The sequence below is a fragment of the Larimichthys crocea genome, chromosome XVI (assembly GCF_000972845.2).
Source record: "Larimichthys crocea isolate SSNF chromosome XVI, L_crocea_2.0, whole genome shotgun sequence".
NCBI lineage: Eukaryota > Metazoa > Chordata > Actinopteri > Sciaenidae > Larimichthys > Larimichthys crocea.
This window is the reverse complement of record NC_040026.1, coordinates 1015950-1032533: the sequence shown is the minus strand read 5'-3', so window position 1 is coordinate 1032533 and position 16584 is coordinate 1015950. Positions and strand designations below refer to the sequence as shown.

Below are 16584 nucleotides of genomic sequence, written 5' to 3'. Positions count from 1 at the left end.
TGAGTGTGATGTTCAAATCAAAATGTGCTGTTGAATCTCATATGAACAAAGACGATGAATCTGTTGTTCTCTAGATGATGTTGATGATGATGATGATGATGATGATGCATGGATGATTATAACTAATAATAAAAAAAAATGACAAAGTGTTTGTGGCTTGTATCTGCATGTTTCCCTCCATCAAGCTTACCCTTAAGAATATTTGAATGTGACACATTTCCAACATAATTATAATTTACAAATCCAATAATAGTGAATGTGATATACATGGAATGTTAGAACATCAAGCTGCTTCTGTAAAATAGAAATGCATGACAGAAACTCACATTTCTTTTATTTACTTATGTAGCTAACACGGCTAACATGATATCTATGTATCTGGCTAACCAGCTAGGTAAGGTAAGGCTGTAAGCTTAGTGTATTAGCCAGCACCGAACTGAAGAGTTGGTGAATGGCAGCAGCTACACTTTGCTCAAAAGCCAGCTAGCTACATAGGTAGTATGAACAGCCATTTAAGCTAAGGCTTAGACTAGTTGGTTGGTTTAAAACAACTGAACTGTGCTGGAACTATGAACAGCTAACTGGCTACCTTTGCCAGCTAAAGCCAGGCTTAATTGGTTGAAAGGTGAGGGGGCGGAGACTGTTAACACCAGCATTCATTTAAATTCAGTGATACCATCCATTCTCTTCTGCTTATCCTGGGTTGAGTTGCGGTGGCAGCAGGTTTAGCAGGGCGGCCCTCTCCCCAGGAACATGTTCCAGCTCCTCTGTTCCTCATCCTGAGACCTTCCCATGCCATGTGGGCTATGTAGTCCCCCCCCTTCCCCCAGTGAGTTCTGGGTCTGTCATGGGTTCTCCTGCCAGTTGAACGTGCCCGGAACACACAGACTAAAGTGTGTTTACCACTCAGGCCACCCTGGATTCATACACGGACATTGACACTTATGCTTCTTCTGTTTTGGACTTCATAAACACCAACATCGACTGTGTCACCACCCTCAAACAGATCACAACATTCCTTAATCAGAAGCCACCAAGAGGTCCGGCTCCTGCTGAAGGCACACAACACTGCTTTTAGATCTGGTGACGCACAGGCCTACAGTGCATCCAGGGCTAACCTGAAGAGGGGCATCAGAAGGCCAAGCACAGCCTCAAGCTAAGGATGAGGAGCACTTCAACAACTCCCAACCCCCGGTGGATGTGGCAAGGTATCCAAGCCATCACGGATTACAAACCCACCAACACCACCCCACAAACCAACGACGTCTCCTTGGTAGACAAGTTTAGCAACTTTTATGCTTGTTTTGACAGGGAGACCCAGGATGCAGCCATCAGGGCTGTGCTCCCTGCTGACCACCAACCACTCACACTCTCCCCAACCAACGTGTGTGCTGCACTGAGCAGGACCAATGCATGTAAGGCTGCTGGCCCTGATGGCATCCCCGGACGTGTGCTGGACAGCTGACGAGGTCCTGACTGACATCTCCAACCTGTCCCTGGCCCAAGCAATCATCCCTATGTGCTTCAAGACCACATTCATCGTGGTAAAGAAGGCTCACCAGTGGCATTCTGCAGGCAGCACCTCGCCCTGGAGTCAGATCTGGAAGGAGAGCTTGCTGGCAAACATCTGGACATGGAACTCCATAGAGCCACCACCCTGTGGGTTGCCCACCATAGGGGTAGGCGGGAACCGACCGTAGGAAATTGATATACGTAGTTGGGCTCATCTGTACACACTGTGCCATGTTAAATGACAGAGACATTATGAAATAAAGAGTCATTAAATAATAAATGTAGCATTCGAAAATGTCATACCATCAGTGGAACATAACAAAAACATGAGGAAGGTTAATAGTGTGTAAGGCAGAACTCCTGTGTCCACACCAACACAAACAAAGACACACAAAATAAAAATAGATCGGCCACAGACACATTTTGTTTCTTGTCCGTACTGCGATTGGACGATCTTTATTGTATTGCATTTATAATCCAGCAGTACACACAGCAGACGTTATCCCCACACAGACCAAAAACCCAGCCACACAGATCGGGGTGAGTACATGAAGCTTTGGTATCATTAGTCAGTTATGAACATTAAATGGACATCATGACCTGAGAAAGTCTGGCTTGTTATTGCACCTCAGCAGCTCCATGTCACCGATTAAGACTTGTACTGTCCAGAACACAGTGTGTGTGTGTGTGTGTGTGTGTGTGCGCAGTGGTCTGCTCGGACACAGACATGCAGTTCTGTTAATACACTCAGTGTCCACACAGGTGGATGAGAAGTCGTCTGTTGTTCCTCGTTGGTGGAACGTCCTACCAGTTTCTACTGGATCAGGGGTGTCCCTCTCTGCCTTTAAAAACCTCCTGAAGACCTCCAGCTCCTCAGAGAGGACCTCTTCTACAACACTACCAACAACTGAACATGATAAATCTACCCCTTTAAGAACTGTCACAGCACTTACTGCTGCACTCACACTTTATCGCATCGTACCTTGATTGTTCCCTTCTCTAAAAGTCGCTTTGGATAAAAGCGTCTGCTAAATGACTAAATGTAATGTAAAGACACATCACTTTAAGGCAAACGGCTGCTTTTACTGAGCTCAAATGTGGAAAACCTCTCCTGCCATGCCAGCATGGCTTCAATGGTCAGAGATACTGACTGAGCTCAGAGAGTCTCTTAAGTTCTACTTAACAACCATGGACAGCAGGGGACATATTACACTGGGTAAGTACATGTCTGTGTGTATGTTCAGCCTAAGTATTACATATGTATGAACATAGAAATTCTAATTTTGACGTTCAACTGGGTCAGATGCACCATCATACTGAAAGAGATCACTTCCATTTGTACTTTCACTCATCTGTTTTCAATCATCAGTTTTGTCATGTCTAGGAACGATACTGAATCACATGTCATTTCACGTCAGCCAGATGTACTGCTGAAGCAGAGGCATAACTGACACAGGCATCATAGAAACTTCTCTCTGCTAAGTGTTCCCTAACAGGAAGTGTAGAAAGATGTTTGTACAAAACAAACCAGACTTTAAAATGTCACGAGAGGCCGTTGGTACGAGCTGTGTGCCGCCTCCTCCTGCAGCAAAGTACATTATAAAATGAGATGACAAGCAAGGACAGCATTGATAAAAAGTTCTGGGAGGAGGCGTTTGTGCAAAAACAGGTGATTACAATATAAAAGACTTATTTTGATCCAAAGACACACACATTTAAAAAGCTAATGTTCATGAAGAACAGCTAGAAATTTACAACCAGGGCTGTGATCAGGACACATCTGTATAAAAACACAAGTACAAAGCAGGAAAACAGTAAGTCATTAATAGTAAGTGGGACTTTATAAAGGCTGAGGCTGAAATAGCCACACAGAAACATGGAAGAATGTTTCATCCATTCACTTTTCTCTTTCCGTTTCCCTCTCTTCAGTGATGTTCACTGCCTCCCTCCTCTGACAGGGAATGAGGGAGTGTGTTCATCTGCTGGTGTTTCATTCACACAGGCTCAGCTCCACACCTCATTCATTCAACTGCACTCTCTCCTCAAAGGTTCGTGGTAGACCTGCTGGTATATTGTCACCTGTCACAGTGACAGCAGGGAATGTGGCATGTGTCTGAAGCTACACAAGCATGAATGATCTCTCATTAGTATATTGAACCATACTGAGGTTAACGGACTCCATACTCCAACTCTAGTGTCAGTGGTTCAACCAGGAACCAGGAAGTTCCTCATTGATAAAATACCTGAAAGGCAGCAGAAGCAAAACTGGTACCACATTTTAATAAGCTGCTCTTTATAAAGGACATATATGAAGGTTTATTAAGTAACACTAATATTTAATAAGCCTTTCTAATCATTACAAGCCATTAAGATAAAAAGGTTACATTGTTATTGTCTTTGGCTGGGTGTCATGTTTGCAGTTAAATATGTTAGTAAGACTTTAAAGCTGATAAAATATAATAGTCAATCTCGCACTTTCAGTTAGTTGCTGACTGTCATAGGAGGAAGTGAAAACAGCAGCCTGCTGTGGCTGAAAGTAGCTCTATGAGAGCAGCTCTATGAAAAGAGCTCAATGAGAGCAGCTCTATGAAAAGAGCTCTATGAGCTCAGCTCTATGAGGGCAGCTCTATGAGCTCAGCTCTATGAGGGCAGCTCTATGAGGGCAGCTCTATGTGAGCAGCTCTATGAAAAGAGCTCTATGAGCGCAGCTCTATGAGGGCAGCTCTATGAGGGCAGCTCTATGAGGGCAGCTCTATGAGGGCAGCTCTAGGAGGGCAGCTCTAGGAGGGCAGCTCTAGGAGGGCAGCTCTATGAGGGCAGCTCTATGAGCTGTGTGCCTTTCCTGTTACAGCACATCATCTGATCAAATGTTAAAGCAACACTGTAACTTTTCCAACACGTCATGGAGACAGAACCATCCAAGTAGCTTGTTGCTTTAATAAGAGCTCACAGGTTTCAGTTTGTAATTATCTATAAAGTTTTAAATATTAATACGTTGTTACACTATTAATGTATTTTGGTCCAGATATCTGACAGTCTGTCGTCTCCCTGAAGAACTGAAGAGTTAAAGACAAAGCTGATGTTGGAGGAGGATGAACACTAGCCTAAAGGATTTTTGGAATTCTAAGTTGATGTTGTGAATGTCCTATGACTGTGCTGTGAAGCATCAGTAAATGATGTGACTCTCCTGAAGCCATTGCTTTTTGGTTTCTTTATGAAGGCTGTCTCATTAGAAAGTGGTACCATAAAACTAGAAGATGACTAAAAAGTTGACAGGTGGATTTAAAATACATTAAAAGACTAAACACATCTAACATCCTACCTAAAAACTACAATGAAACTACAATGAATGACAGATGAAACACAAGTCCATGCAAAAACAACAACAACAACAAAAACAAAACATGAGGTCCACCCCATCAACCCAAAGAAAAACCATCAGAGTTCTCAGACAGACAGCAGGTTCTCTAAGAGCCCCTGGTTTGGGATGAATACCATAATAAATATGTCAGAAGAATCATAAATGACAGAGAAGAGCTGGAATAACAGGCTGACATAGCATCCACCAGTCAGTAGTGTGTGTGTGTGTGTGTGTGTGTGTGTGTGTGTGTGTGTGTGTGTGTGTGTGTGTGAGCAGTAGTCTGTTCATATTCCATAGTTGATGGAGCTCAGTGCTGGTCTCTTCTTGCCTTTAATCTTCAGAGATCCATAACGAGCCTGGTGACAGAAGAATGACAACAACTTACTGATGAGTGTGTTCATACGACACGGTTTGTTGTGACACACACGGCTGGACCTGGTATCACAGAACACTTACATCTTTACGGACTCTGGATCGTGTGATCTTGACACTCTGCGATCGTCTCAGTCCTTTCTGAGTAACAGCCTCGTCTTCAGAGAAGGTTGGCTCAGTCTCTTCGTCGCTCCTCTCTTCCTGGTCATAATAGTACTCTGAGAAACATATACAGACACACACATGAAGAAACCGTCTTAAGTCTCTGTTACAGTTACATTCAATCATCCTGAAAGTCAGGCTGTATGATGAGATGTATGCAGCTCTGTGAGCTCACATAACATACTGGAAATTTGATTATTTTAGCTCCCTAGTCCCTGACAAATTCAGTTCTTTTTTTTTTTTTTTTTATAAAACTAGATATTTGTGAGTTTTCAAATGAGAAAAGTTTGAGAAGAGCTGGACTGAGTTGTTGCTCATGAACATGTTGGACACCTGGACTCCATTCTAACCTGGAATGCAGTCGGTGGAGAAAACATCTGATAAATATCTGAGACGCATTGTTTTTCCTCACCGGAGAGGAACTTTTAGATTTTAGCAATGACAGAATATGTTCTGGTGTGCATATAACCGCTGGTTAATCATGACCACGTTCAAGAATGCTTCATATTATGAAACATTTCTCTTCAACCTCCAGTCAGTCTAAGCTAATGTAGCGCAGACAAAGAGCTTGTGGTGAGCTCGTACAGCAGGAGGACCAGCAGACACCATGGCAGAAGAAGAAAAGAAAAAGAAACTGCAGGAAATGATTTACTTCAGAGACAGAATGAAAAAACAAAACAAAACGGTTAACACTCGTGAGATTAAAGGAAAAAATTGTGCAATAATGAAACAATAGATTCGATTCTGATTCCAGGTCTGTGTTGAGGTGACAGTGTGTAAAGAGCTGAAGAAATTCCAGAAACTGGTCCAGCAGAGGTCAGCAGACACTCAGCACACTCAGCTGCCTCCCTGCTCCACTCTTTGTGTCTCCTCACAGAAACACAGCAGTCAGAATACACAAACTTTACACTGATCACACAGCTCACACATCCTCTGACTCAATAACTGCATTCATTTCTACACATGCCGTTTCATTTATGAGACATTTAGTATAAATGGCATATATTAGAGAACTGACATCCTTACACTGTGTTATGTAATGAACTGTCAGCTATTAGCCAGGCCTGACACAATCCCCTGGTGAACAGTGCTTTCTGTTTGTTCTGGTTCTAGCTCCTGTTCTCACATCTGGAGTCTATAAGAGAAAAACTCCCACTCTCCAGAGCTGGAAGCAGATCTTCCCCACCCAGAGGAAACAGGGTGGGATGAGACAGAGGCCAGCTTCACATGAGATTTCACATTCCAACACGAGATCAAAAATACCATCGGAGCTGTGCTTGTGTTGGTTGGACGCAGATCAGCGTTTGTCGCAGACAGATAAAGGTGGTGGTGAAGGTGTAGTTCTGAGAAGAATTCAGTTATTCAGTTATATGCTATTTAAAACGGTACTCAGTAACTAAACCAGTCCATTGACCTGTCTGAGTGTGCCTGGCTCCCAGTCCATACTGGTCATCTGCACAGGAATAACATGTTGGAGTGATGTTCAGGGTGGAATTTCATTCTTTCACAGAGATACATTGTGTCTGAACTGTGGAGAACAAATCCAAGTCATTCCAGCTATCACCAGTCTATTCTGTGGTCAAACTCTCCAATTTCCTGTCATGTAGAGGGCTGAGGGCTTTATTAAACAATGCTCTGTCGAGCTCAGCCAAGAGCAAAGACCAGGAGCAGCTTGTCCAAGCAGGGTTTTGGAATCCAGGTTCCTCCAGAAAAAAAGCACAATATAGTGTTTCTTGTCTTCCCAGACATTCTTATTTAGATTATCTTAACCTGCTGTTGGGCTGGACGTTCTCCCTCAGGACACACTCCAAAAACTACAAAGCCAACAACATATTCTTCCATCTTCCTGTCTGACTTCTCAACACTGCCTGTGGCTCACAGCTCCGAGCTAATCGGGTCTTACTGAAGACTCAGAAATATATAATGTCATCAAAAAAATAAAGTCATGTCCTAAAACATCTGTAGTCCTTGGACAGGAGGAAATAGTGCATTCATTGGGAACTATTTTCAGTGGCGGATGTTCATGTGAGTGTTATGCGAGTGTTATGTGTGTGTTATGTGTGTTCATGTGTGTGGTCACTGATGTGTGATTTTAAAGAGACAACAATGGAGCTGTGTGGTCCAGAGCAGTGACATACATCAGGCTTTAACACAACACTTTGTGGATCCATTCATTGGTGCTTTGACTCTGCACGTGGGATCCACAGAGAGATATATATGGAATATCATTAGAGCTCTGCTTTAATTCAACAAAACAGTCATCAGGCTGAGGACGTCCAATATGGCCGCCAGAGGCTGTGTGATGTCATGCAGGGAGAAGTGTATGAAAGAGCAGTTGGAGGGTGAAAACATCTCTCTTCCTCCCTTCATCTCTGTGCTGGCAGGCTGAGCTGAATACATAATACGAGCTTTCCTCTGGCAGCATGCTAATGTTGTCTACCTTCCCTCCATCCCTCATCCCTCCATCCATCCATCTCTTCTTTCAATTCACTCCTTCTCCATGCATCCCTCACATCTCCACTCTCCTCCTATAAATTCGTCTCTGTCCTCTCCTTCCTCTACTACGCTCCCACCCCCACTCTCTCACGCTCTATGCCTTGCTGACTGCCTGCGTGTGTGTGTGTGTGTGTGTGTGTGTGTGTGTGAGGGAGAGAGAGTGAGAGGGAGAGAAAGTGTGTGTTTGACATTCCACCAGCATCCCACCCAGCCTCATCTCATCCCCTCTGTCTGCTGGGAAGTCATCTCTCTCGCACACCCATAGAGACACACACACACACACACACACACACACACCCACAGACACACACACAGAGCCTTCGTTGACATGCCTGTCAGCCTGCAGTTCTCATCAAGAAAGGAAGGAAACAAAAACTAACAACATAAAACCAAAATAATGAGTTGGTGTGTGTGTCTGACACACTCCATGTGTTGCAGTGATAGTGACATCATGGCTGATTTCACAGTGACAGTTGTGTGTGGGGGCGCTGGGCCTAAAAATGTGGAATTTTGCACCATTCTTCCAAACCTGGGTACAGACCACCTGCACAAGTCTGAAAGTGTGGACTCAGTTTGAGTCAGGCTGTGGTACAGACTGTCCTCCCACAGAGAGAACACTGTGCTGCATGCCATGACCTCATCATCCATGCCCTTCCTTCTTTTTTTATTTGCACAGTTGTGAACATGATAGCTGAGCATATGTATTTTCAGGGAAAACATTGGGCTTCTCACAAATGATCAATTTACATACAAGTGGCACTAAGCATGTTTTCAGCAGCATGACACTGTTACACGCATCCACAGGACTGTCAACATAGTGTCATCTGGCAGATGTCTGTAAGAAGACATAGAAGGGAGCATGAGTGTTCTAGACATACATGAAGCATGCCGATTCAGAGTAGGGTTGCAAAATTCTGGACATTTTCAAAGTTGGAAACTTTCCATGGGAATTTATAGGAATTAATGGGAATAAACTGTGAATTTACAAAATTGAAGGTTGGCTCTTAACCTTGAACTTAAATATAGTTGTGTAAAATATATGTTAGCATAATCTTGACTAAAATGCAGGTCCACTTGAATATCTGCTATTCATCAGTCACATGCACATAGCACACTGCTTACTGCAGGGCTATTAAGGCCACGCCCCCTACCTGCACAGGTGATTTCTGTACCTGGACCACACTTTAGAGCCCAGAGCACACAGAGACTGTTGAAGACACACATTTGAGCTCATGGACTACATAATATTGTTCAATAAAATAATTCTAAAAAATAGTTCTACTCTACAAATAAATCTGTTGAAGTGTTTTTTAAATTGTAATCTTGCCTGTCTGCTTATGACAAAACAAAATGTTTAAAATTATGTTTAGATATGATAAATTACCCACAATTTACAGATAATTCCCATACATTTCCATAATTCCCATGGAGTTTCCAATTTGGAGTATCCCCAAAATTCCCAAGCTCAACTTCCATGGAAAGTTTCCAGAAATTTAATGGAAACTTTCCACCTCTTAGCAACCCTAAGTCCGAATCAGTAGAACCTACAGTGAGAGAAGCATGTTTTTATTTTCATATTTCTATGCACGATAAACATGCTCTGAGTTCTGGCACTACAGTTCCCATCATGCTTTGGGTGACGAGAACAAGTCTAGCTTTGGTGCACCATGAGAAGTCACGCTGTGTTGGCTGTTGGCTGCTATCAGTCATGAGTGTCAGAGTTTTCTGCATATCGATCTAAATGGATACCCTGAAAATCAGAAATACCCTGGGTTGTGACATATATTAGTCCCTCTCGTATGAGGCACACGGTGACCCTTTGGAAAAACAAAGACTAATCTTCTCTCCATCTGTCCAAGAGATGTGGTTACATGTGTGCTTTTTACAAAACAAATATGCATTCCGTGTGTGTGTGTGTTTACCTGCTCCGTCTGCAGCGTCAGTGCTCTGAGATCTCCTGATGGCGGGGTTGGCTGAGTGGGAGCTGTACTGGTAGAGCTGGTTTCCTCCTCTGTCATCCTGCTGGTTTATCTGTGTGAGGTCGTGCATGCTGAGACTACGCAGCTTCTCTGTGATGGCACCCTGACCCTGTGACACACACACAGTCAATATTACAGCACTAGCAGACAGCACTTCAGACCTCTCAGGGACCAATAGGACAAAATCCAAAACACACTTAAAGTGAAAACAAACTGCTCCCTCCAACATCTACAGTCAAAGTCTGCTGTTTCCACTGAATGTCTGAAAGTCTCCGTTTAAAGAAACAAGTATGTGATTGTCAACACCTTTGTTCTGTTGTAAATAAGCAAGGCCAGTGAGACGCTCAGACCTGGGCTGACAGTCCACAGACTTCTTGAACAACTTTGTTAAAGCATTAATGTTCACTAAGTGTTGAATACTGACACATTAACTCTTTGTCCACCAATGTAAGCGTTTTGTGTTTTGGCTCAGCTGTCCTCACTCTGCTCCTGGCCACAGGTACACTTAATCCCAGAGGGATGCTCAAATCAGCATCTGTTCATTTACCTTCCAAATTCGGTGAGCAGTGGACATTAAATTGATGAGCCAATTAATAAACCAAAGTAAACTTTTTGGACGGTTTATTACCACACAGCATTTTATCCAACCTAACAACTGCAACAATAACTGTTTCATGAAACAGACAGCAACAATTGTGGGGCACAATTTATTTGGTAAGGTAACTGTGATTTCATCTCCTAGCTGGCAGTCTTATCAGGTGAGTCAGACATAAAAGTGTCCGTTTTTGAATGCTTTCAAGCTGCTCTGTCATCATTTTGGGACACGCAGAGGAGAGAGAGGCCTGTCTACAGCTTTTAATGTAAGGACATGTTGCCAAATGGAAAGAAATCCATTTATAGTAGTGAGATCAATTTGTAAAGAAGCATGGGTAACTGCTCAAAGTTGAGTCATGTGTTGGCTTTTATAGGAGCTCTAATGTTAAAGATGTTAAAAAATATCCTTTAATCAGCTGCCGCAGATCGGCCAATCATGGTCATGCTGTCCTTAAAAAGCCTGACTGGAGCGTGCAGGAAATGATAGCTTGTCCAAAATATACATTTACAAAAGAATATGCAGACAGACAGACATATTATATACTTAGAGATATATACTTATATGCTCACTGAAGCACACAAAATGATCATTCGAGACATTACTCTTCAATGATTACATCATCATAGAAACAAAAAAATAAGCCTTTTATGGAACACAGAGTGAGTGGAAAAAGAAACAAGAAGAATATGTCAAGTGTTGAAATGAAATGAAGCACTTAAACAAAGACAAAAGACATGAAGGATATAAATGAGGAACAATGAAGCTATAAATCTGGAGTTCAATGATTTACAAATACTCTTTACTCTTTATTACAACACTAAGAACAAGATGGAAACAAACAATACAATTAATTTTCTGCTACCAGGTCTGGTAAAAGAACAGGAATGTTTGAAAATCAAAAGGATGGCAGACACAGTGTCATGGGAGAATAATGCTGCTATGAAATGGAAAGGGAACGTTCTGTTCATGCTGCTTACACGGACTGCTTTTTTACCTCCCAGAGTAGCCTGTTGAAGCACAGAAACCCTGAAGACAGAGGAATGTCAGTGCAGAGAGAGAAGGAGAAACAAAGTCACAAGAGAGTTAGCTGGTAGACAAGTTGGGGCAGATCCACACAACATCATCTTGACCACAGAAATAGAAAGCATTCAATGTGGCTTTCTAAAAGCAGTATACATGGTGGTTAGTCCAGCAGAGTCCAGCAGACGGGAGTTTTCGCACAGATCTCTACAGAAGGTGTTTACACTATATTAAACATCAGGACAAACATCCTCCATATAGCAGAAGCAAGGACCTGTAGAAATGTGCTCTGATCAGCTGCTAAGAGACATTTATAGTGCTGTCCAATCAAGAGTGATCATCTATGCATATAGAAAGTCACTGTACCATCTTCCAAAAGCTCCTTTTTATGGCTGCATACATGAAAGATTAAATGAGGGTTTCAGAGTTAATAGTATTTGAATTTCCCTCAGGATAAATGATGGATGATCATCTATCATCTTTCAGCAGCATTTGTCAGCATGCTTCAGCTCAGACTCGTAAGCCTCTTTTACTCTTTAGCATTCACATTAGGAAGCTACTTAACATTAGTTTAGTAACTTGGTATAGTTAGCGACACTTACACCTGACAGTCATTGGGCGTTAATGTTTAGTAACAGCTCATCTCTGTGTAAGAGTTGTTTTTGAGGAGCTGCACATTTTGTTTTAGTGATGTATGAAACTCCAGTTAGTAAGCACTAGGAGTGAGATAGGTTTGAGTGCATAAACAGCTGCTGTAAGCGGCTCCTGAAATACCTGCCTGATGCAATGCACTTTTATTAATTGTTGTAAGCGCTAGCAGAAGCATGTTGTTCTGCGCCTGCTGATACCGTCTCCACAGGCTTGCTGTCCGGTGTCTTGGGTATTGCAAATCCCATGGACAGAAAAGGCAAACACACATTGCTCGAGAAATTACATCATGAATTCAAATTTAGACAGACTTTTAAAATAGTATCTGCCTGTAAACCATGCTGTATACAGTATGTGTCTTTTATGGAAACCATGGACTGCCCACATGGTTACATACAATCTAAACAATGATGGCGTGCTTTGGGGAAATGTTCATGTGAAAACAAAAGGGAAGATTTGAAGCATCTGCCCAGATGAGCAAAAAACACAAAAAACATTAGAAGTGGAAGGTTGTGATTCAGGTGCGGTGCACTCCGTTGGCTTTGGGTGTGTCTGTGGGCATGACCACAGCTGAGTCTGGGCACATCAGTCGCTCAAACACCATAGAGCAGAGCAACAACAGCAACAATAGGACAGATCAGGAACAAAAGAAATGTCTGCTTCTTCATACCTGTTTACACGTGTATTTTAAATTAGCCTCAGGCTACATGCACATTAATATGCATGTATGCTGCATACATAATAGAGGATGGAGCATACAGTGATTTGAAATGTGAAGGTCCCGGGAGTTTCCTACTCAATAAAAATCACCCATGCTATAAAGGCTGGGCCAGGATTGTAAAGCAGTCTCTGTTCTCTGACCTGTGTGGTTCAGTGTGTCAGGCAGGTTCCTACTGATGGATTTTATGGACGATGCAGCTGCTTTTATTGAACAAGCCATGGTTCATCAAATCCCAACCGAAAACACGGAAAGCTTTTAAAGGATTTTGAAGTAACACTGTGACCTAAAATGTTGATTAATAAACATAGAGGGAAGACGGGACAAACAAAAAAGTAGAGACAAGGAGAGGCAACAGAAATGAGAGGAACAGAGGAAATAAAGGGAGGGATGGCAGAGGAGAGAGGTTTTTAGGCAGAGAAAAGACAAAAAAAAAGAGAGAGAGCATGCCACTGGAATGTTGGACAGAGAGAGGCAGAGCTTTGAAGCAGTGATTAATGACATGTTTAATGTAAGCACAGACAGGAGGTTTTTACAAGTCCCACACTGCTGTCACTACAAGGACACATACACTACAGTCAAGTTAGAGGTACAGCCAACAACCTCTCAGTTCACACACTCACATTCTTGGCATTAATCCCTCTGATCCACATCTCTTTTGTTTCCACACACACACACACACACACACACACACACACACACTTTGATAGTATCAGAGGTTCTGTAGGGACAGAAAATAGCCTGAACAGTAGCATTATTTCAATGTTCCATACAAACGTATGTGTTCAGTGGACTTCTTCTTTGTGCCATGTTATCTAAAGAGGTGTCAAGTATTATTTTTATTCTGGTATTGTATCAAAGTTTAAAACTCTGATATTGTGACAACCTCACAACCTCATTGTGGCTATTTTTGAAGTCCAACACAGACTAATTGAATTGAAGAGTAACAGTGTCCCAGTTAGAAAGCAGGGAGCTGGAACAGAGCCAGAGGACATGAGCAATCAAAGAGAAGAAATGGAATTTCCTGTCTTGTGGCATTTTAACAGAGGATAGTTTTCCCTCAGACGTCCTAATGGGAGTCATGAGATTACGTTTACGCTGCTGTGTCTGTTATCCAGTGTTTAAAATATCTCGTTTATGCATTTGCATAATGTACACATCATATTCTGGTTTCAGAAATCTGGAGTTATGGTCCTGGTTTTAAGAAAGTTGAAAATGCTGGGCAAAGACTATGGAAGCATGTAAACATCTGATCACTGTCTGCCACATATGTATGAGCATCAACTACAACAGCAATTAGAAAAACTAATGAATTGATATCAACTGTAAAATCAGCATCTATTATTATTTAGACTGTGTTGTTTACATAGCTGCTGGTACACAAGCTATCTTGGTGATCTAAGTTGGCATTAGCAGAATGTGTCATATCAGCTGAAATGAAATGGACTAGAAACCAGGTGGTTTAATCCAGTTAGGCAAACATCATATCTCAAATATGATCATAAATCCATGAATGAAAATGAAATTTGGCTGACAATACAGTGTTTGATATCCAGTAATTCATTGTCCAGTTTAAAAAATGGTAAGGTTGGGGAATTATAAGTTTAAGATCATTCCATCTGAACATTTTATCAGATGAATAAGAAGAATATGAACATTTGACATCAAGAGATATGAATCAGTAAAAGATGAAACAATACTTCCTTGCTCTCTTTCTGTCTGGAGCCGACCTCAACAAGAACACAATCGATTGCTCTGACTGCTTTTCCTTCCTAAAGAGAATTTGTTTGTGCATCTTGATTGTCTTCATTCAGATTTGGCTATACATGATAATTAGAGTCACTCAATGATCCGGGTATCACGTACCAAGCTAAATCATATCTGTGCTAGTGGGATTCTGCTGTGGATGTGGCTCTGACAGTCTGACTTTAGTAGTAGATTCCCACTGCCTGGGATTACCTCAGTGCAGCGAAGCCTCAGACAGGAGATCAGCAGGGATTATGTGATACACTCAGGTATTCACGCAATGCTGATGAAACCAGTTCTCACACACACACACACACACACACACACACACGCACACACGCACGCACACACGCACGCACGCACACTTAATTTATACTGACTATGCCCTGAGTGGTAGCTGAGGGACTATATGGTGCTTCAGAGACACACCCACAGTGGATATGTTTACACGAGCACAGTGTTTCAGATACGATCTCATCAAGACTTTATTCAGATTGGCTATGGATTTTAATGCAGCTCTCCTACATTCATTTACACACCAACAACACTATTTCTTTTTGTGTTCTCTTGTGATTTGTGTGTGATTTAGCACGTTTAGTGCGTACATGCTGAGCCAACAGGTTGAATGTGGCCATACAATCTGCTCAAGTGCTGGACTGGAGAAAACAGATAGAGGGTGCTGTTGTATCTGAGCAAAGAGGACTAAAGCTTTCACACATCCATACAAAGGCAGATCTCAAAATGTGCATCCTCCTCAGTGAAGACATAGATGTTAGGGAGGGGGAACATGAAGCAATGGCATGATGGGAAATGTCTTCATTTGATGAAATAGCACAAGAGTGAGATATAAAGGTGCAACCTCCCTCAGCTGTTTTTGAAAGAGTAAAATAATACATGTAGTAATTAATAATCAATAAAACAGACAGTAAAATGCAGCACCTTCAAACAAATGTCACAGGAGATTTAGTGTTGACTTGCCTTGACCGCTGCAGAGACAGCGGCAGTGGCTGCAATGCTCAGTCCCTGCTTCCCAAAATTGACCATGGTCTCATAGCTCCTCTCTTTGGCCTGCACAATGTACTCATCGATTTCCTACAGGGAGACATCCAGAGCACTTTTATAGCAGACACTTTAATCAAGTTTGACCATGATATGCCCAACAACAGATAGTGTGCACAGAGTGTATACTGAGAGGCAGACTTGGCGGATCGGATGATCTTACCCGTTCTCTGGAGGACAGCAGAGGGTGCAGACACTTCCTGTAAATGAGACTTGCTCCTCGGGTGTAGGGGGACAGCAGCCAGATCACAATGGCTACCTTCAGCTCGTAGTACAGAGGAAACCTAGACACGTACACATGCAGCACAGACACACACACACAGCAATTCAGCATTAATAATAAATATTTTCCACAACAAGAACAAATGTAACAAAACTTAACCATTGTTACAGCTATCCGTGTCTCGTTTTATGGTGTTCTTTCAACTTCTTTTGGGCCAATGTCTTTGACAGCAGTGCTGACTGTGACTGGTCAAGCGCGTGACATCACAACTACAACAAACATAACAGCAGCCATCGTTTTACTACTGCTACTGTGTTAACCAGGAAAACCACCGTGTGGGGCCCCATTAGTACAAGCAGCCATTCAGCAGGACATGGAGTTAGCAGTTAAACACAGCATCTGGACTAGAAGATTCCTCTGCCTCTGACAGAAACAGGTTACAAAATACAGCAGTGCAGGGGAAAATAAACAGATAAAATACGATTCATCTTAAAAAAGGAACAATGTGCCAACACTATGTGGTGTCTGGATGAACGGTGCTTTTTTGTTTCCCACCGCAGTGGTTGGGGTTAGTGTTAAGGTGTCTTCACACAGACAGGTAGAATCTTGAGTGGAATACAGAACAGTCTGTCAGTCCCACTGAGAGGGCATCTCAGGCTCCTCGCCTTTTAAATCTCTGAGTAGAGGTGGGTG

At 42.4% G+C, this 16584-nt stretch overlaps 1 protein-coding gene across 1 annotated transcript in view; it reads right to left on the bottom strand.

Annotated features, from left to right (window-relative positions):
- Positions 1-1933: 1933 nt before the first annotated feature.
- reep3b (receptor accessory protein 3b) overlaps positions 1934-16584 on the bottom strand; it is a 35925-nt gene continuing 21274 nt past the window's right edge. Inside the window, exons 4-8 of the mRNA XM_010737630.3 lie at positions 15832-15952; positions 15588-15701; positions 9826-9991; positions 5330-5463; positions 1934-5229 (exon numbers count right to left, since the gene is read on the bottom strand). Of these exons, the coding sequence (XP_010735932.1) occupies positions 5158-5229; positions 5330-5463; positions 9826-9991; positions 15588-15701; positions 15832-15952 (607 nt within the window). The 3' untranslated portion in view covers positions 1934-5157. The remainder of the gene's footprint in view (positions 5230-5329; positions 5464-9825; positions 9992-15587; positions 15702-15831; positions 15953-16584) is intronic.